The sequence below is a fragment of the Hylobates moloch genome, unplaced genomic scaffold, assembly GCF_009828535.3.
Source record: "Hylobates moloch isolate HMO894 unplaced genomic scaffold, HMol_V3 SCAFFOLD_1, whole genome shotgun sequence".
Lineage (NCBI taxonomy): Eukaryota > Metazoa > Chordata > Mammalia > Primates > Hylobatidae > Hylobates > Hylobates moloch.
The window spans coordinates 127,157,648-127,180,294 of NW_026652276.1; the positions used below are offsets into that span (position 1 = coordinate 127,157,648).

Consider the following 22,647-nt stretch of genomic DNA (forward strand, 5'->3'; position numbering starts at 1 on the left):
TTTTTTTATTTTTTATTTTTTTGAGACAGAGTTTCACTCTTTTGCCCAGGCTGGAGTGAAGTGGCACGATCTCGGCTCACTGTAACCTCTGCCCGCCAGGTTCAAGCGATTCTTCTGCCTCAGCCTCCGGAGTAGCTGGGATTATCGTGGCCCACCACTGTGCCCAGATAATTTTTGTATTTTTAGTAGAGACGGGGTTTCACCATGTTGGCCAGCCTGGTTTCGAACTCCTGAACTCAGGCAGTCCACCCGCCTTGGCCTCCCAAAGTGTTAAGATTACAGGTGTGAGCCACCACACCTGACCTTATTCTTGTTTTACACATAAGCCCAGTGGGTCTTTGCAAGATGAAGTTAGCAAAGTTCCGTGCCTAGTGGGCATCAGCACTAGCACTCCAGTTTCCTGCTTGTTAATTTACTCTAAACACACTTGACTTTCACACTTACATGTTTTCTAATACCTAATTTGCTGTTGGTATTGGCAGTGCATCAGTAATGATGTTTACATTTCTAAACATGTCATTAAATGTTTAAAGATACTCATTCAGTTTCTAAGAAATGCCATAGCTATCTCCTTCACATCTATGCCCTAGTGCAAATGCGGTTAAAGATGCCTGTAATCGCATTTACCACTATTTGACATTTCCATATTTTCTTTCTCCTTTAGTAGTCTGCTATCCATATTTCTCCAACAGAACACAAGCACCAAAAAGCCAATCACTGTGTACTGCTTGTTCCCACCCTTGTGACACCTGCATTCTCTCATATTGACGCCATTCAGTAAATATTTCTTGAGTAAATAAATTAAGGAGCTCTCTCATGAGTAATTAGAATTCTCATCATCCCCTTATTAAAGTAAGTTTCTACATGGTGGATGAATAATTCTGGTTTTCTGAAAGCTGCAATCTGTATGAGTGTTATTACATGGTCTGAGATTGATAGATACAGAGACAGAGGGGTGAATAGAAAATAAAGGGTTAAAAAAGCAAATGTCTATTTTAAGCTTGTGTGTGGTTCTTTTGTTTATATATTTACTTAATAATCCAGACTACTATAAAAATACCACATAAAACTAATATTTATTCACAAAAGCCCGTTGGCATATTATAACAGTACTTGATTATGTCAGATTTTTTAAAATGCATTGTCTAGACGTATCTGACAAGTCTTTTAAAATCTCATAATTAAAATAGCTTTCAAAAATAACTCCATGCACGTTGGAAAGTATGTTATAAAATACTGCATGTTTCAAGAAGTTGTGGCTTCTCCATCACCTGAAGACTCCCCATCTAAGACTAGATCATTTATATTTATCAAATACAGCCAGTAACCCCCACTCTACATAGTTAAGGCTAACGTTGTAAATAGCCAGTGAATCACAGTAGGTTAAAATAGTTTACCTTTGCTAAAACCTTCTCCCTAGGAAATTGAGCCACCACTGGAAGAGAAGGTGTTTAAAATGACACCCTTCTTCTGTAGTCTTCCGGCAAATGTAAATGGGATGAAGAAATGAGTACTCCACTCATTTCTAACCCAGTGGGTTTCACTTTCTCACTTTCTATTTAATGGCTACAATGAAAGTGGTTTTATATTCTTGGTGGTTTTAATTATGGTGTGACCAGGAAAGAGAGCTCAGTGAAAATGACATTCCCATTTTGCACATCACCCCTCTGAGCGCCAAGATCTCCAGCTTCACAAAACAGAGCAATGTTTTTCTGTTGCCAACACTGATGAGCTCAGCCTGATGATGAGAGGGCAAGTTGTGTTTTCTGTTTCGTGGATCATCAGCCCTCTCTGACACTAGGACCCTGGAGTAAGGGTGCGACTGGCAGGTCCACTGATGCTGCCTGAGGCAGGGTGGAAATCAGCTCGGCCTCCGTAGCTCCTTGACTCTGTGCTTAGTAAACACCTTGCTTATGTCAGAGAAATTACACACGAATGAATTGAGAAAATACTGATGAACAGATAAATACAGTGCCAAATTACTGACGTCTTTAAAATTCTTATTCCATCTTCTAAAAATTTGGAGATGACATTCCCTTCCCCCATTTTCAGTAAAATAGTTAATACTGCCTTAAAAAGATAGCTCTCATTTACTTCCTTAAAAGTAATTAATATTACCTGATGTGGTAGTTTTATATAGTATTTCATTTAATCAGTTATTAATTCCCCACATATTTAGCTGAGCTTAACTCTGTGCTAGTCGCTGTACTGGGGGAATGGGGGCTACACAAATGCCTGAGAGAGACACGACCCCCACCTTCATGGAACTTACAGAAGGGAGAAGCCTCTAAGCATATTAATAAACGAATGTATGAGCAAAGGAGCTAGCAAGGGAACAAATGAATGAACAAAGGAGCAAAGGAGCTGGTAAGGGTTCTGGTCAGTGCTGTAAAGGAAATGACCCAGATGTTAAGAAAGAATAGCACCACGGGCCTAATTCAGGGGATTGGCCATTGACTTACTGGATGATGACAAGATACCCTGGAAAGCTTTCTACAAGTTTCCAAGACGAAGACCAAGCAGGTGAAGGCCCTGAGGTGGGAGGAGTAAGGCGTTGGGGGAACTATCAGCAGATGACAGTTAAACACAGGGCAGGTTAGCCAAAGCACAAGGTTGGCAACACAGGCAGGGGCCAGGTTATACCACAGCATCTTGGACCACTAAGGACAATAGGAAGGGCCTAAGATCTAGGGCCTTAGATCTGGAAGACCAGAAATCTAAGGGCCTTCCCTGGAGGTCCCCCACAAGGCTGTTTAATTTTACAGATAAGGAAACTGATGTTAAGAGAGGTTAGCAGACTGAATCAAAGGCACTCAGTTGCTCACGTGGCAGAACCACAAATTCAACCTGGTGGGTCGAACTCTGAGTGTTCACCAGACACACTTCTTTCTCTCTTAGAAATCCTCAAATGAGAGGCATGGTGAAAAGCATTGACAGGAAATGCTATTTATAATAGAAATAATAATACCTGATGATATTTTGAAGAAACGGATTATGCATATATTAACATACGATTTTTCTAACCACGTCTAACATACCTGATGAGCCAGATCTCATGTGAGAGTATGTTATTGCCATTCACGTTCATTGAGGTCATATCTATTTGGCTGCTTAATGGCAAGTAGCTTTTTAGCTTTTTAGATCAGTTTCATAATGTAAAGCCTAATGTATTTTTCTCCAAAGCATTATTCAGAGAGCATATGCCTAAATGTAAATGTTGAGATACTTAAGAGCATGTGGGTCTTTATTTGTGTACTCTTTACTTCTGAGGCTGGGCTGGGTTTCCAATAAACTTGCCCTGGAGACTTTTATAGATGGAAGTGGAAGCTTTATTTTTTTCCCTCTCAGATAGAAGCACATGTGTGCATGTGTGTCCCTACACATATACAAGTAATGATAGCTGTTGGCCCATTCTCTGCAAAACTGGAAAAAAAAATGGTTCTTTGGATGGCAGCTGTTGTGCAGCAAATTCCACAGCTGTAACCAGAGTGAGGATGACCTCTTAGTGCAACAGTCGCAAAGTAGCCAGGAAGTTTGGCTTGGCTTTGAACGTGTCTCTCTCCCTTCTCTTTTCTTGAAGTCAGTTTCTCACATTCTGGTACCATGTTATCTCAGTGGTTCCTGTTGCCTGACTTTACTTCCAATCTTGATTTCGTGAGCAAAAGAGTTAGGAGAGGTGGGATACTCATTGGATTCTTCTTCAGCCTGTAGAAAACTAGGTTTGTTGTAGCATGAAGTTTCTTAATTCCAGTGCCCTGACCTAAAGGAATAGATCCTGATACTATCCCATGAGTTTCTTTTAAGGATGTTGAAAAAATTCAGACCTGAATGAAAGTTAACAACCAAAGCAATTGGAAGAAGTGTTTTATAGGTGGTGGGTAGACAGAGTTGATTTTACATTTACATTTACAAGACATTTCCCAAGAATCCAGAAGTGTCACATATTCGTTACTCTTCACATTGGACTGAGAGCCGGTACCTTTGTGATGGAGTGTAATTACCACTCACGCCAGGGCTTGCCTGTGGCTTAGTTCTCTAATGCATCACCTACCTGCCCAGCTCTGTGCACACTGGGTCATTGAGAGATTTCAGAGATGAACCTGGAAACTGAAGAGCCTTCCTTTCTGCTCAGCTTCCCACATCCTCCTGTGCCCTTTCCCCACACATATCATGTGCTGGTGCAAAAACCCTGGCACTGTAATTACATGGGAGTGAGATATTCCATGGCAACTCTAGGGAAAAGCTGTTATTTTAGGGAAGGGTTAAGAATGTCCTGTGGATTGAAATCATCAAACAATAAAATAGTAGCTTTTACCTTTGAGTGTGTGGTGGCTGGATGATACGGCCTCTTGACATTTTTCGTACTTTCCTCAATTGTTTTCTTTATTTTTATATAAAAACAAATTTCTTGAATATTGTAATCAGCTCTTACTTACTATTCCAATTTAAAGGACTACAGGAGGCCATATTATGCTGCTTTATTTATAGTACCATTGTTAAGGAATCCAGTATATCCCCAGTGCTCTGACCCCCCTGCCATATATAGAATTCCTGAAGCATTTAAAAAAACATAGGCTTTTCTCATATGCTATTTTAATTGGGTTTTATCCATTTGATTTTAATATTAATGATTTTGAAGTGCCTACGTGTATAGTAGGGTGCATAAATGTTTAATGGTTGATTTTCTACAATATGAACTTTTAGCGTTTCCATTTTATATATCATTTTGGGAATAAATATAAATTGTATTAGCAGAATGGATCACAAGAGTTTCTGTACAAATGTTGACTTACATCACTTCCCTGGTGTGAAAAAAATAAATATTTATTGTGAAAGCCAAACATGATTATGCATTTCCAGGTTTAATATATTAATTATAAATTATATGTAACTTTCTGGTTACAAATAATTATTTTTTTCTTTGGCAATATAAATGGGATTTGTATAAAGTACTCAGTTAAAACTTGCTGAATTAATGAATGAGATGCAGTGTGTAGACTTTAGGACATTTATTTTGGTTGCTTAACAGTTTTCCTTTTACATGTACTCTGTTTAGCCCTGTTGGGTATAGTTTTTGAGATCCCCAGAAAGGAGACTTCCACGTAAGTGAGGTGTTAGTGTGCTGTTTACTGTAATGCTAAGAAACAAGAACCAGTTTGCAAAATTTGATCACACTTTTTAAGAGTATTGATAAAACTTTATATGTCTGATTTCTGATGCATATTTACATCAGAACTTCCTTAAAGATTCAGACTTTGATAATTTTATTTTGAAGACGTCTTTGTAAAAAAGAAAAAATGGTTCCCAGACAACGGTTTGTTAATCACCTTTAACTGAGCTCAGAGCTGAATACGAAGATGAAACTGACTGAGAAATTATCCTTATTTAGACCCTGCATCCAGTGGAATGCCCTTCAAACTAACAATCCAGTGACCATACATCTGCTCTGATTAGTAAGCTATCTAACAACCACATTTTTCTCCTTGTGTGCTCTTTAGTAAAATAAAGGGCAAATTAATTTTTAAATTAATTTATTCTGGCTTTATAATTGTTGCCCTGGAAGAGTGTTTCTCAAAGTGTGTTGTGAGGAACACTGGTCTCTGGAAGCTCCTCCACATCCTGCTACCAGCTGTATCTGGGGTGGACATTAGGAATGCACAGAGAAACAGGCCTGGGCTATATTCCTAAGAGTTTGGTGACCTTGGTACTTCTTTCTCTTTCTCTTCATTACACTTACTCACCTCAGGAGGCCTCTGACTGTGTTAGCACGTCACTTGGGAAGATCTGGGCCATCTAACACTTTATTTCTACTGATCTTATTGACTAAATATAGATTAACAGTTACAAGTCACATTTTTATAAATGTTTGTTGTTATTGTCTTAAATTACCCCATCTTTCATATAGTTATTTAGAAACAAAAGCTATAAAAGTAATTTAAAAAATAATAACAGATTAATTATTGAATGTAGAGAATTCAGAATCAGAATGTAAAATTAATCTCTTCTGTTGACTCGTTGGAAAGAGTAGGGTAAACAGAAATGTGGAGGCCATGAAGATGGGAAGCACAGGTACCAAGGTTTAGACTGTAGATTATGTCCTGCTTTAGAGAAGGTATAAGAGATTATTAACAATTTCAACTATAGGCTGGGCACAGTGGCTCATGCCTGTAATCCCAGCAACTTGGGAGGCCGAGGCGGGTGGATCACTTGAGGTCAGGAGTTCAAGACCAGCCTGGCCAACACGGTGAAACCCCGTCTCTACTAAAAATACAAAAATTAGTTGGGCGTGGTGGTGTATGCCTGTAATCCCAGCTACTCGGGAGGCTGAGGCAGGAGAATCGCTTGAACCTGGGAGGCCGAGGTTGCAGTGAGCCGAGATTGCGCCACTGCACTCCAGCCTGGGTAACAGAACGAGTCTCCATCTCAAAAAATAAAATAAAATAAAATAAAAAATAAACAATAGTAATACTTTCTATTTGTAGGAAATTGTGGAATGAATACATGAACTATTTAGGAAGGTTCTTATTCAGGGCCCCTAAAAATAGAATTTACCTTTTGTTTTTAATCTGATCTCTTTAATCAGCAAAGTCTGCCCTGTGCCATTGAAGTGCTACAGAAGGAAATGGATGTAGACGCTAGCTTCGTTTGTGTAATACTGCTTTACAGACATGTTGTCAAATTGTAGTTTTCAGAGGAAAACATAGTTTTCTTTGAGGTGACTCTTCTGAGTGTGGCAGGCAGGATAACGGACCCAAAGATGTCCACATCCTAATCCCTGGAACCTGTGAATAGGTTACCTTCCACTCCAGAAGGACTTTCACAGGTGTGATTAAGCTAAGGATCTTGAGATGAGAAGATGATCCTCGATTGTTCAGGTGGCAGTGATGTAATCACAGGAGCCCTTGTGAGAGGGAGGCAGGAGAGGCAAGTTAGGGTCGGAGGAGGAGGAGGAGGAGGAGGAGGCATGAGGGATGTGGAACCCTGAGCTGAGGAATGTGGGCAGCCTCTGGGAAACAGAACAGGCAGGGAGCCTAGACCGTCTAGAATAATGCAGCCCCGCTGGCCTATTGCAGACTTCTGACTTCCAGAACTGTAAGGTAATAAACAGTGTCTGTTGTTTTAAGCCACTCAGTTTGGGCTATTTGTTGAAGCAGCAACAGGGAACTAATAGACACTGAAGAATAGATTCAGTCACTCATTGACTCAGTACTGTGTGTCTGCTCTGCCAGGCACACTGCTCGGTCCAGCTGGACTTTGCCTCCTAGACGGAGAGAAAGAAAGAGTTTTAGAGAGTACTGCATGCTGCCATGAGAATAGAATTGTCATGCAGTAGAAAATTGATGGGGCAAGGAGGTGCAGAGGGGGCTCATTTTGATGGGGCGTGAGTCTAAGAAGGCCCCTCTGAAGAGGTGACATTTAAGCTGGAACCTGAATGTAAAAAAGGAAGTGGCCATTCTGAGCTCTGGAAGCCCAGGGTTCCAGGCAGGGGGCACTGTGAGTGTTGAAGATGCAGAGGGGCTCATGCTGTGACAGGAGGCAAAAGGATGCAGGACTCCCCTCCTCCATGGCCCTCCCCACTTTGATTTAAAGGATGAGGCTGTGGTGGCTCAGGTTTTCTTGTCCTGCCAGTGGGAAAACCTCAGGAGAATCTTTTCATATCTTGATCTTGCCCAAGAGAGTTAAGGGTATGCGTGGGAGGCATCCTTTCTCATGGGCATTTTGTCTGCGACTCTCGACATCCATGTGCCGTGCCCAGTCATCGCCTGTCCTCAGCCCCAGCACTCTGATGGCAGTGTTCTGAGAGCAGAGGAGGCTTGACTCCCAAATCTGTTAAGTGATACTGTGTCAGAGCTGAGAACTTTCTACTTTTGTCATCAAATTCTAAGTTGACTTTGTCATCTGGAGTGAAGCAGCCCTCTTGGGGCACAGTCCCTGGCAGGAGTGGCAGCAGAAGGCTGAGGGCCAGCCCTTCTGGGTTCAGACAAGCTGTCCCATACCCTGCCCTGGCCCAGGTCTGTGCACGAGGAGGAGTGTTTCTGTTGCTGGCTTCTTATGAATAAGCCCTGAAGGCTCAGGATCACCGTCCACTGTGTGTTCCCTCATAGCCCTTGCAGTCTAATTGTTGATGTGGATTTTAGAGAACATTTATTCCCATCACCTGGTTCTACCAGCAAAAAGATGGGGGCCCCGAATGGGGATATGGCCAAAGTATGTCAAGAGCTTTCAGAACCTCTACCCCTGTTCCCCGAGGGCAAGGAGGGTTGTAGACCTAGGAAACTGCGGTGGGAATGCTGAGCCTTATCTTTTGTAAGGACACCTCCTACATCTTTTTATTTTTTTATTTTTATTTATTATTATTATTATTATTTTTTTTTGAGACAGAGTCTCACTCTGTCATCCAGGCTGGAGTGCAGTGGCGCGATCTTGGCTCACCACAACCTCCGTCTCCCCAGTTCAAGTGATTCTCCTGCCTCAGACTCCTGAGCAGCTGGGATTACAGGTGCATGCCATCACGCCCAGCTAATTTTTGTATTTTTAGTAGAGACGAGGTTTCGCCGTGTTGGTCAGGCTTGTCTCGAACTCCTGACCTCAGGTTACCCACCCGCCTCGACCTCCCAAGGTGCTGGGATTACAGGCGTGAGCCACCGCTCCCGGCCTCCTACATCTTTTTTAAAATGCACTTCCCTTATCTGTCTGTGAATGCTTTTGAGTTGCTTATGTATAAAATCAAGGGCATATTTTGCTTTGTGAAATGTTTTTTGAATGGTCTCTATTTTTAATTAAGTACTGATTTTTTAAACCCCCAAATGTCGTGTCTCCCAGAATTAGAAGTGTAAATGACCTTCAGGGACCCTCTCCCAACTCTGCCAGATAGTCTAGGCTTCTAGAACTCTGGAAAGGTGTTTGGAGATACATGCAAAGTCTGTGTGCCGTGGTAATTATATGTGAAGTGGGTTATTTTGGTTTTTGTTTATTTAATGAATAGAATAACGTAGTTACACTTAGTAATACTCATTCACCCAAAGGAAGGGGGGCTGTTAAATCATTGTGTTTTTTGATGAATGGCTTGTACACTGAAAAATAAATTGGACAAACTGGCATAGAGCTCAGTGAACATGAAATCAGCTATTAGAAGAAAGCTTGTGAACAAATTCTGAGGCAGATATGCATCTTTTGATTAATGCCCTATCAATCATCCACACAGCTACCTTAGCTAAGTCTTGCCATAATCATTCATGCTTGCTTTTGGAAACACTGGCAGCAACTATAACGCCGCAGAAACGGAATATTATTACTGATTTCTCCCTAACTTACTGTGAACAATGACTGTTTTCACCATGTTTCTGCTTTCCTTTATTAAAGAAATACAATGTAGAATGAAAGGAGAGTTCCTCAAAGCCTGGTGAAATTTTCCTAGGGTGTTCTTAATGATATTCAGTCTTAAATGGGCAAGCTATTGTATTGTAAGGTTCTCTGTAGGAATAATAGTAATGTAATCCCATTGAAGCTGCCTGTTATGGATTGTAGTCAAATAGGCAAAATGTAGAGTCACATTAATGAACAGAGTATATCTTTGGAATTATTACTTAAAGTTGTTGAAATGGTTTGAATTTTGCTATTGTAATTATTTTATTCTCCATTAATGCGCTTAACAGCCATAGTAATTAACCCACCAGATTGGAAATTTGCATGAGTTCTAACTTTGACATTACAAGAAACTCTGATTCTTTCTGGGTATTACACAGCAGGACAGGGAGAAATACATACATATATATATAAATATTTTTTTCACTGATTATTTTTTTAAAAAGAAATTTCCGTGAATGCAATTATTAGTTTTTCATGCATTTTTAAGCCATTGGCAAATTCCTTAAGAACACTCCATTCTTTTAAGAGGATTTGATTCCAAAACCACGCTGGCACAAAGAATGATTTGGCATTGCCTGCTAGTCGAGAAATCTTTAGGTAATATCACTGCTTCCTCAGGACTTACTGTAGCCTGGGAAATAGTGTGGCATAATAAAGTGGTGACAGGCATTAGCATGCATAATGGGCTTTAATAGACATTAAATGCTGTTTAGCTAGAAGAGGGAGCAGTGCTCTCCCACTGGAATATTCCTCCATCGAAGCCCATTGATCACTGATTTCAGCGGGGAGAGGTTAATCCATCAGCTTCTGTAACCAGACGGCACTGATGGAAATTCTTTAGGTGGCATTCTGGATGAACCAAGCTTTCCATCTTTACAAACAAATGAGTGATATGACAAGCATGGTGTTCAAAACACATTTAACCAATTGATTTTCTTTCCTCTTGTAATAAGATCTGGAGACATATGAAAGCGTGCGGTGTGAGCTAAGATTAAAGGAATTGCTCCATGCACAGGAACATACGGAACTAAGGGCCAATAAAAGTCCTATAAAGCACGTAGTCACCCATTCTCTTTTTTATATAAAGTTTGTTATTGCAATAAATAGTTATTATTGAGCTGATGCCTTTTATTTCCATTTTTGCAGAATGTTCTTTCAGGTCTGCGTGTATGTGTGCACGCACATGCGTGTCTCATCTCAGTGTTCATCTTTCCTTTAAGAAGTTTTCAAGAGCTTGGCAGTAATCCTACCTTCTCATTTAAACAAATTTGATTTGGGATGGTAAAATTATAGATAGAAAGCTGCAGATCTTGTGTATTTGTCTGAGCTCTGCGTTTAAGTGATGATCGTCTTTTTTTTTATCTCCCCTGCGCAGCCCTGCCTTGAGCTTCACCTACTCTTCTGCGCCCGTCTCTCTCCACATGCATCAGCAGATCCTAAGCCGACAGCAGAGCTTAGGTTCAGCCTTTGGACACAGCCCTCCACTCATCCACCCTGCCCCAACTTTTCCAACACAGAGGCCTATTCCAGGGATCCCTACGGTTCTGAACCCCGTCCAGGTCAGCTCCGGCCCTTCCGAGTCCTCACAGGTGAGAGGGACAGGTCAATGCACCCGGCCGTGCTGGTCAGCCGAGGGTGGGGGCAGGCCACCATGTCAGCCGTTAATCAACACAGCACCTCTGTGTTCTCACAGCCTCCATACTAGCATCCTGTCTTCTCTTCTTAATGCTGAGGTCTAGTCTTCAGTTTTGGTGGACGTGTTGTATAAGTGCTTCTCATCAAACAGTTTTTTCCCCCAGAGTCATTTTCCCATGGGCATAGCAGCAGGCTGCTTGATAAGGCTTCACTGTGACCTGGTGCCATCTGTAACCTGCATCCCATGTCAATGCAGCGTGTGGATACATTGCTGTCATTTGGTCACTGTTCACTCCCTCTGCTAGAACCACAGTTGCGACTTACCACCAGGTGGTACTTTAGAGTAAGGCTAAAACTGTGCTTTGCCCTCGTTAACTGTTGCCACTTTGATATTGTTTGGAGAAGAATCTGGATGCTCTAATTAAAGAACTTCACAAACGGAATGTGTTGGTCTTCTACCCTCCTCACAACTTTGTTCTTTTGAAATACCCTGTTGGAGCTTGTTAAAGCCTAGGGCCTCAGCTCCATTCTTCTAGCTTTAAAAAGCCATAGGGAGTTTATACTCACAAGTTAAAAATGAAGAGCTGCTGCATGAACGTATTTTCTAGCTTTGAACATACTATCTGAACTCTACTTACCCTGGGATTGGAGAATTATCAGAGTCGTTGCTTTATAGCCAAATAAGACCGCTTGTCCTGAGTTGCAAGGTTTTAATTATGGTACTGCTCCTTGTTGATGAAAATCTTTTTGTCTCTGGCTCTGCAAATGTGACCAGCAGAACAAGCCCACGAGTGAGTCTGCAGTGAGCAGCACTGGTGACCCGATGCACAACAAGAGGTCCAAGATCAAACCCGATGAAGACCTCCCCAGCCCAGGGGCTCGGGGGCAGCAGGTAGGACACTCAGGCCACACAGGCCAGCGCCCACTCCTCCCAAGACTGGAGTCTTTGGGTCAGCTCCCCCTTCCTCCCCAGACCTGGTGTCTGTTTCACGGCAGTTCCCTGTCCACTGCATTGTTGACCTTGGCCATACTCTACATGTTGTGCAAAAGGCTAGATATGGAGTGACTAAATCGTTTTTCTAGCTCAGAAGCAAACACAGACAGTGCAGGAAGCCATGCGGGGTATACCTTCTTGATAGTTTAGGCAGCTTGGGAGTATAGGCAACTGTAGTTCGTAGAGGAAATGGTTGCATTAATTTGTTGCTGGCCACAGGTCAGACCAGGCCTCAGTCCTCATCTGTGATTTTGGGCCTGAATTATTGAGCTCCTGGACCCAAGCTTGAGCTGTGGCGGATCTACTGATGGGTCCTATATCATTTTTTCTTATTTTGCTACTTCCCACTTTCTAGGAGAGCCTGGCGAACCAGAAGGGATGAAAACACAACTAACCTAAGGCTAGTTAGATTCTGGCACTCAGCCTAAAATTCTGAAAGGAAGAGTGTAGGATTTCAATCCAGACTCCGCCTCTAGTCACTTAAATTCTCTGGGCCTCAGTTTGGACTCTTGTCCAATCTCTCCAGATGTCCACAGAATCTGGACCTTGCTGTCATCAGGCTGCTTCAGCCCAAACCTCAGACTACTTGCCCAAATTTCCTTTTCAGCAAGAACGTGGAGGCTGGAGTAAATTGGTGTCACAGGCTCTGAAATGGATCTTTCCTCTTGCATATTGCCAGACAGCAACAACCTTGCTGGTTACACTTCAATGCCTGCATACGGTTTTTATCATCTAGCCCCGGATTGGGACCTGAATCTACACAAGATGAATTCTCAAAATGACTCGTATTTGCATTGCTGTGAAGCTGCCGCAGGGGTTTCCGAAGGACTGTGCCCCTGAGCTTTGATGCTGTGGCCCCTGGGCCCTGGGTAGTGAGCATATCCTTAGAGATCAGAGGTGGAATCAGGTGGGCATTATCCCTATAAAGTCCACAAAGGTGTCTCACACAGTCTCCAACAAAGGGAAAACAGAATTAGAAGTACTAGTAAACCATTTTCCTAGATTACAAAATATAAGAATAAACAAATTAGCAGACCGAAAATAATTAAAACAACTAAACAAAATAGAAGTACCAATATTTTGGGTAAAGACCTGTTTTTATTTATTCTCTTACGAGCTTTGTTTTGTTTTTTGTTTGTTTGTTTTTGGTTTTGTTTTGGGTTTTTTTTTTTAGAAGACATTTGGGTTTATTTTCAGCTTTGTAATCAGGGCAGCAAAGTTTGGCCTCAACTTTTAATTCATCATTTTGACAGGCTGTTGCCTTGAATCAGACGTTTAAAACTCTCAGAGTGTATTTGGTAAATCTGAAAATATGCATAGAAATGATTTTATTGTTTGACTTCTTCAATTCACAAAACCCTAGACCCAAATCTAATTTGGGTTTTTACTTTCTCTTCTTGTCTTCCCTCCCATTGTGTCTGATTCTTACCCCTTCTGTGTTCCCTGCCCCCAACCCTCTTCTTTCAGGAACAGCCCGAAGGAACAACCCTTGTCAAGGAGGAAGGGGACAAAGATGAAAGCAAACAGGAGCCTGAAGTCATCTATGAGACAAACTGCCACTGGGAAGGCTGCACCAGGGAGTTCGACACCCAAGAGCAGCTTGTGCATGTAAGTGGATGGTATTCAGGAACGGGGCTTTACAGCTCTGTGACCCTTTCCAGGGAGGTCGGCCTCTCTGACCCTGAGCTGAGTCAAGTTTCTTAGCGAGCCGTATTGCGAACTGGAGAGGGCTTTATGACTTTCTGAGAATAAAGAAAACTCGGAGCCACGGTGCTTGACCTGTTCAGTCAGCTAAAGCTGAGTGTAAAATTCAATAAAGTCTTCAATAGAGAGTGTAATGACTCTGATCCTGTAAGCCAGAAAACACTATTTTGAGTTAGCGACTTTGATGGTTATTGAGTAATAGTAAGCTGGACATGAATTATGATTAACCTTTTAACCAAGTTTGATTCCCCTTCCAAGACCCGGTAACAATGGAAAAAATGTGGAGATGGGGGATTTCTTTTTTCCTCTCCCAAACTCTCAAAGCCTAAGGAAGCTCCCATTCTTTTAAGCCACAGTTAGTACTCTATATGAGCTAGGTAGCATAATTTCTTGGTTGGAGGCCAGACCTTGTGGGGTTAGTAGTTTCATGGAAAAAGTTATATGTGTTTTTAAATGTATTTAGTGATGGATGTTTTGGAAACTGCAGCATGGTCAGATTGAGAACCACACCTCCTCTTCACCAGGTTCAGGAATTTTTACACACTCTCCTGCATATCATTTCAAAAAATGCAGTGTGCACAAAGCCTTCTCCCCACCCCATGCCTGATTTGTGATACTCCCTTCCCAGTGCTTCACTGTTCTTGGCACTTTCTTGAAGGCCAGTGGGGTTTTCCCTGGCAAATGGGACCAGGAGCGGCTGACGTGGAAGGGCATTTAGATGATCGAATATAAAAAGACTTAGGTGCTACAACTCCTGGCAGAAGCACAGGGTCTTGTTGAGGCATTAAGTGTGGCAGTTAAACTTTTAATATGATGAAAAATTGGACAAAGTAGTGTTTGTTGCGATTCCGCTCCTCCTGCTCTCTCTCTTTTTCTCTTTCTCTCTCCACTTTCTCTTTCATGATCCATTCTTTTTTTTACAGTAACTGTATTTTTAGGCAATTCATGTTTCTTGATAACCCTCCTCCATTTAGATTAAACACTAAAATTATGAAGTCCCTCTTACATCCCACACGTTTCATAGGCGGTGTGAGCTTTTAATGTGTATCTCCTGCAACTCGGCGCATCCCATGTAATGTATTCCACGGATTACAGTTACACTATAGTGTTAAGCACACAGGTTGCCAGATTTTGAGCTCTGTTCTATACAGAAGGTTTTGAGGATTTTACATGACATCGCCAGGGTCCCTCCCCTCCATTTCTTTTTAAATTATGTCTCCTGGTGATTGTATGGGAAGAATTGTAGATTTCTGAGCACAGAAAAAAAAAGTCAAATGTTTTAAATTAAGTATATTTCCAGAATTTTTCCATGAACTTAATTCAATTCTTTCTCTTTAATTTAATGCAAGTGTTATTTTTAAGCCAAGCCTGACTTAATGGCCATTTATTCTTGCTGACTGTTTTAATGGAAATCACAAAGACACGGGAATACCAAAGGGGAGAAAAGTTTGGAATTTTTGTTTTAGTATGGGGAAATACTCCCCAAGAGTAGCATATGCCATGTGTATCCTTAGTGATATAATGAATGACCAACAAACATGAAGAGAATTGTTTGTGTAAAAGCTGCCATCATAGAAGAGATGTTGGCAGGGTGTCTTCCTTTTTAAAATATCCTGAAGTCTCATGGTGCTGTTTTGGAGGCTAAGTCATTGTAGTTTGCAAGGAATGTTGGATACTGGTTCAGTCATTACCAAATCAGGAATGAAATAAGAGCTTATTCTAAGTCTATATTTAAAATGAATTGTGCTCCTCATAAGAGGCAGGGTTTGAAGTAATATTTTTTGGAGTGCGGTAGTAGCTTAACCCTTTCACAGCCTAAATACGGTAATGTGAAAGCTTTTAAAAGATGATGAAATTGCAGGTATTTGAATTTAATTTCAGTGGCCATAATCTCAATGATGTTTTAATAGAGAGATCTGAGTAGTTTTAAAGGAAGGCTGCTTAAAACTACCAACTAAATGACTACCATATTGTCTGTTTTATCAAAAAGATCTTTAAAAAATATGAATGCACACGTATACAGTGGACTATTTTAATTTCAGATTAACCAGAAGAAATTCATGTCAGGATTAGAAGAAAATCCAATATATTACCTTTACGATATTAATTTTAGTCTGAGACAAATTATGTGAATAAATAAACTTAAGTAAATTAAGAATTATAATTTACAACAACATAAATAAGAATACTAGTTTATATCACTTATTTTCCACCTTTTTACTTACTGTCTGAGGTGCAGGAACCCCTAGTTTGCGTGTTTAAATTGATTCTACATTGCATGCCATGTGTGTACTTTCTTACTCATGAGTATATCTGGCAGCAGTAGTGGTGGCCTGTTATAGAATAGGCAGGTGCTTTGTATTATGTTGATTGAAGGAATAGCTACTTCAAGTCCACCTAATTACTTTGGTGGTAGAATAAATACCAGTTGCACAAACTACTTTTTTACAGAGGAAAGCATTAACAGTTTCCATTCCTGTGACTTTCCTTGGAGAGAGGACATTTCGTGAATTAGTTGAATTTTCATGCCACATACAACCAAGAGACAAGGTGTTAAACCATTCTGATGCTCTGCCTTATTTATAACCGTGACCCATTCTTTTTCCCCCTCTTACAGTTAATAGAAAGATTCATGATTCTTCATGGTTGTCTATCTAGTGTCTGACAGTCCCGACTGCCTGCTAAAGCAAGTCACTATCTATAATTGATATCCTTCCGGGGAATAGGGTGCTGGCTGCAATTGAAGGGCTTTGCTGAAAGCTCTTAAATCCTGACAAGTTCTCCCCTTGTTCTGGTTCAGTCGTTGAGCTGCACGGTTGGAATTCCGGAGTTATTTGAACTTGGTGCAAAAGGGAGACATGTGTTTCACATTAGCAAATCACAAAGTTGAAGAAGAGAATTAGAAACTCGGCTGACTTTGCCCGCCAGGTAGTCTCATTTCCACTGTAATGCACTCCATGTACTCTTGAAAAGATTACCTCGTCCATTACTATCTGAACAGATGGGCTAAATATTAGCCTTTCCCTTCTCTTCTCCTTTATTTCAAGCCCCTCTCCTTCACCAATTATGTGTTTATTCTAGGTTTACTGCTGGGTCTTTATCACAGGGATGTTTAATTAATTTATCTTTCCAGCAAGATAATTACAATTGGGCTTAGTTACTCTCAAGCTAGTATTAAATTTGTCATAAATTTGCTTTTATGACCAGAAGCTAAAAAGATAGGTGTGTATTTTTGTTAGCTTTGTTCTTGTACTTCATCCCTTTCTTGGTGTCAGTTAAAATTGAAGGAAACAAAAAAGCAAGAGGAGTATATAGAACGAAGATTAATTCCAAGTACATTGAAGACTGAATTTATTATTGATTTGCCAAGATGCAAATATTTTCTCTCGCCATTTGAAAGGCACACATTCTAACATCTCAAAATGAGTTGAAAGTCCATATTTTTCTTCAATTTTAAATTAACCAGACCTTTTTCTTGTTGAGCATTATATTATAAAAGACGTGAATCATAACTTCAAATGTGTTTCTGAGAGTTGTAGTGTAACCATTCTCAAAGTGTTTTTTGGTTTTGCTTTCTGTTTATGCTATTTGGTTTGTGCCAATGGTATTTGGTTTAGCTTGTGTTTATTATGTAAAACAGCTCAGCTCAACTTCTTCCAAGGAGGAAGGATGCTTTCTGTCTACACAGAGATCCATTTCCCTCTTGTTTTAATTTTGTCCTAGAAGTAAGTTCCATCTTTGGCTATTTGATGTTTGGGGTGTCAGAAATATGCACAGCCTGCAGCACACGTTAGTCTCAGGTTCTCTGAAACCTGCACACTTTGGTTGTGCATGACATTGTATATACCACCTATGTTTTGAGAGGCTTTCTAAGAGGAGGAAAAGGAATAAACATAAAGAACTTCCATCTCAGTGTGGAGTCATTACTGCTGAGTGGCTGGTTATGCTTGAAAACATCAGTGCTGAGATCGAAAGAATAATAGTATCATCACCATACTTCATGTCCACCTGTTTGCTGTAACTCTGCAACTCTTCACCCTCAAAACCCCCTATTTCTGTGTAAGAAATATCACACATAATATTCTCCCCGCAAGGGTCTTTAAAAAGTCAAATGATTTTAAAAGTTTTATTCCCCAGCCCAATCCCCAGCAGCATGACCCTGCAGGGCCCTTGGCAATCACACTGGGGGATGTTGTCTTCTACCTGTGGGGCAGAACCACAGAGAACGTGAGAGGTATTTCTGTTAGCACCCAGCTTCAATTGGGTGGCATTTAAGTCTCTGTAATCCTCCATTTGTCTCCTTGAAGCATAGTGTCAAAAATTCACCTTTTTGTAGAGTGATTAACCACCTACTTGGATTTTAAAATGCTTTCATATGCTGCGAATTTTGATCTCTAAAAGCATGCTGAAGTTTCCTTTATCAGAAGAATACAGTCATAATCACCTTTGCTGCCATTTGGAAACAAATTCTATACATCAGCAGCATGAAAATGAGGGGCTTTCTTTTTAATATAGAGATTTAGATATAAAGAAAGCACATCTAATTTGTGAAGAATTGATGTGTCTGTAGAAACGCAAGGAAGAGTTAGGATGTTAAGACATTCTTTTCACATTAATACCGTGATCCTAAATTTGCATTTTAAATGTTTCCCATATAATTTTGATCCCTTTGCTAAAGTTGCATTGTCTATCCTTACCTAAGAGAAAATTGAGTTTAAGATGTGATAGGGGTCTCAGATATGAGGCAGAAATTAGTTTTGTGTGCACATAAAACGAATGAGTGGAGATTTTGATCTTATTTTCCCTACATGGAGTTGCTAGTTAATTCGGTTACTCTAATTATTTGGAAACACGGCATATAAAATATAGACTAAGAACTACAAACTTCAAAGCCATCTTTTGACAATTTTGCCTTAAGGATCACGTTCTCTTTAAAGTTGCTGACTAAATTGCACCTGCAGAAATTGTTCCCATAAAGAGACACTCAGGAGATCAGATCGAGTGCGAGGGTGTGTGAGGGCTGTGTGGTCCACCAGCCAGAGCCCCTCAGGCCCAGCTGGGATTCTGAGTGGCAGCCCCATCTCTGCCCTGACTCTTGGGATGACCTCCTTAGAACCATTTGACCCCTTAGAACGTTATTTTCTCACTTATCATACTGTGAAACAGCCGTGAAAATAAACGCTGTCCCCAACGTCCAAGGCCAAGCAGAGATCACATGCAGTAGGTCTAATGAGAAACAGACAGAGGGTCTTGAAGAGGTCACTCCGTCTCTCGTTGTTTTATATGTGTGTTTCACTGGTTTGAGTGGGGGAGGAGAATGCGGTGGCACTGTTGGTTTCTGTGGCTTATTTTATATTAATTGTTGCTAAACTGGGATATACGCTAGACTGAAGCCAAGAGACTCCCTTTTTCTTCCGCAATGTGTTTCTGCTGAATAAGACCTGGCCAAGACATCTTGCCTTGTTCAACCTTGGTTTTAGTCAAAGAAAGCAAAAAGTTTGAATTGGATAGTCCTTAGGACAGGGATGGCAAACAGATTCTCCCTCAAGTGCCAGCTTGCTGGCTGGCAGCCACTGGGAGTGCTGTGCAGAGTCCCCCTCCCCTTTCAGCCTGGGAGGGAATTTGGGGTGGGCTGGGAGTGGCGGGGGGCTGTGAACAGTTATGGGTGACTGCCCCCAGGTGGAGTTTAGGAGGCAGCCATGTATTAGTTTTTTTCTTAATTCATTCATCCGTTGTATACTCCCTGAAATATTTCATCAAAATCTTCCTCCAAGTAACGTTTCTGACATCTGGGGAACATTTTCCTATTGAAAGCTTTTTAGCTGGTTCTCAATGATACTTTAGGTGAGATTCTAGATTCTGCCAATAATTAGTGCCGTGGAATATTCTGTATGGATCCACTCCAGACAAGTGGGAATGGTGGTCACTTTGGGCTGGGCTGCATACCTCATTTGAATATACTTGCCTATAGCAGATGTTGCTGGCATAATGTATTCTCCTGTTTATTAGGAAAAGTACAAGCCAAAATTAGTGGATCAGCCATTTGCTCAACAGCTCTTGATGAGATGTGCAGAGCCCTGGTAGGTGCTACATGGGCTGGGGACAGCCCGTGTGGTACCCACAGCCCCAGCTTTGTGATGGGCACATGATTTACACCCTCAAGGACTGGACAGTCTAACTGGGAGGTGGATATAAGGAAACATAAAAGCATAGTGAACAACAAGAGGCGAAACATAATGAAGTCATAATTGTGTATTGCGACTCTATGGGCTGAGAGAGGGAGGAGTACAGAGGAATACTGGAAAAGACTCCTAGGAAACAGGTGGAAAATATGGTTAGGGTCAAAGTAAATCATGCAGGTAAACTTTTGAGGCCTGATGAAATGATGATGATGATGATGATGATGGTGATGATGATGATTTGAGAATAATTAGCACCTGATTTGAAAGAATACTTTTGTTTCCCATCGTTACCCAGTGGCAGTACAATGTGAATGTGTTTCAAAGCCGACGGACCTGGGTTCCCGGCCTGCTCTGCTCCCAAGGAAAATAGTGACTTTTACCACACAAAATGGGAAGGGAATTAGCTAGAAAAGTTATAGTCAATAAAATGTTAGTGATTCTGCTTATAAGAGAGAAAAATGTAAAGATATTTAGAGGCTGCTATGTCCATGCATGTCACGTATAAAAGCAGGGGTTATGTTAATATTCAGGCAGTGTTGGGGTTGGTATGTCAGCATGAAATTAGTAACTGCAAAAAGATGTCGATAGGGCCCCAGTTCATGAAACACTGCGAGAGAAGAACTGGAGAGGCCTCTGGGTTCATTTCTTCCATTGCAGGTTCTTCCTTGTGCGTTTCTGCGGTGTGGAGATTCCATCTCTCCTTTTCATGTGTCCTGACATCCTTCTGGAAATTTTCTTCAGTGGTTACACCAAACCAAGATTTCTCCACTGTAGCACATAGGGGCAGATCATTCTCTGGTGTTGGGGGTTGTCCTGGGCACTGTAGGGTGTTGAGCGGCATCCCAGGCCTCTCCCCACGAGATGCCAGTTCTTTATAGTGAGGAGCTGTCCTGCGCATTCCCTCCCTTGTCATGACAACCAAAACTGTTTCCAGACATTGTCAGATGTCCCTGGGAGACAGTATTGTCCCCAGTTCTGCCCTAAATATTTCCTCTTGCCTCATAGTGTGGAGAAAGAAAAACACACATAAGAAAAACACACAAAAAAATTGCAATTAAAGAAAAAGTTTCTCCTGTTTCAGTGTTCTTTAGAATGTTCAGATTAGAAATAAGAGATGATCTCATTAAAATGTATCTAATAAGAAGCTACTTAAATATACCTATGTGTGGGTGTGGGTGTGTGTGTGTGTAAACTGGCAGAGCTTAATTTAAAAACCACATTTGCTAAGGTTAGGCACACAGTAGTTCTCAGTAAGGCCCATAACCAGCCAAGCCCTTTTTCTTGGTGGAGAAACTCCATCACTATTTTTTTTTTCAGCCCTAGGGAAGTCACACAGACTCCAAATTCTGAGATCATGGCAGGCAGAGTTGGAGATCAGGCTCCTGCTTTGACATAAAACAGAGCTCCGGGAACAGAAAGCAGTTTTCTAATGCGAGGACTTTTTTTTTTTTTTTAAGATTTGGGGATATTTAGGCTTCTCTGGGATTAGCCAAATACTACCATGGAGGCATTTTTATTTTCTCTAGAACAGTTAATGTTGCAAGAAAAGAGAACTGTAAATGGGATATCCTCAAGAGAGTATGTATAAGCCAAGGCCTTAAACTTAAACCAACCCCACCCGACCCCACCCAGTTACCAGTAAAACCAGCATTAATCAGTGAGTGGGGGATGGGAAGAACACCAGATAGTGTGTTGGAGATCTGTCTTTCATTCCTACATCTGCCAGAAACTGTTTCTGAATTTAAGTAAGTCACCCTGCAGTAAGTCCTCCATGTCTCATCTGTAAAGTGGAGATAATAATATCCATTCTAGGTTCTTCACTGGGTTTTTTAATTTGTTTTTTGTTTATGAGGATAGAATGAGATCCTATAACGGAAGTACTTTGTAAACTCAAAAGCTTTATTCAAACATAAGGAAAAATAGAATCCATAGCAAGTAGTACTAATAAACTCACTCAATTGAAGAATGGAAAGATTAAGTGCACTTTTATGAACATTTAAAAATAGTCATAAGTATACCATTGATTCAGTTGCACAGGCTCACCTATGCAGGCTGTTGTTAATCTTATCTGTTTACTCATCTGCTGTTGATCCATCATCACCACCTGGTGGCCACTACAGAAATTGCAGGCATAGTATCTAGAAGAAAACGCTTCATGCATATCCGATCTAGGGTGCTGGGGTTGGGGGCTATCCCTTTGGGTAAGGGGAGCATACAGGGCAGGCTGTTATGAGTACTATCGATGTACAAGCAGGACAGCGGGAAAATGAGTAAGGTGAAGGCACAGAAGAAGGAATGAAAGATATATCTCATGGACATTGGATATGAGCATGGTACAGAATAAACTGGCGGACTTAAACACAGAAAGACCATTGCAGAAAGGCATTGGGGATTCTATGTGGAGAAGACAGCAGGAAGAAGTTAATGGGTACAGAAAGTATGGGAAAATTTTATCTATGATTATAGCTAATATAATAAAAGGCTGAGGTTTTTGGCATCTCTTTGAATTAGAAATATAATTACAAATGATTTGTTTTATGCTTTTTGATTGAAGAGTGGTATGATAAGTAATGCAGTTAGAGCAGAACCAAAGTATGTCCGGAAGGCAGAAGGGTAGTGGGTAGTAAGATTAAAGAGCCGAGTAGCACCATGTCATGGGAGATGTGATGGCTAGACTAGGAGTCTGACTTTTATTCCAGATGGAGTAAGGAGAATTAAATGCTTTTGATGAGAGGAATGGCTTGAGCCAGCATCAGCTTTAGA

General features: G+C 41.0%; 1 protein-coding gene across 1 annotated transcript in view; it reads left to right on the forward strand.

Moving 5' to 3' along the window:
• The window catches only part of GLI3 (GLI family zinc finger 3), a 274,556-nt gene that overhangs the window by 201,714 nt on the left and 50,195 nt on the right, over positions 1 to 22,647 (forward strand). The window contains exons 8-10 of the mRNA XM_058439226.1: positions 10,745 to 10,958; positions 11,783 to 11,896; positions 13,466 to 13,606. Coding sequence (XP_058295209.1) covers positions 10,745 to 10,958; positions 11,783 to 11,896; positions 13,466 to 13,606 — 469 coding nt within the window. The remainder of the gene's footprint in view (positions 1 to 10,744; positions 10,959 to 11,782; positions 11,897 to 13,465; positions 13,607 to 22,647) is intronic.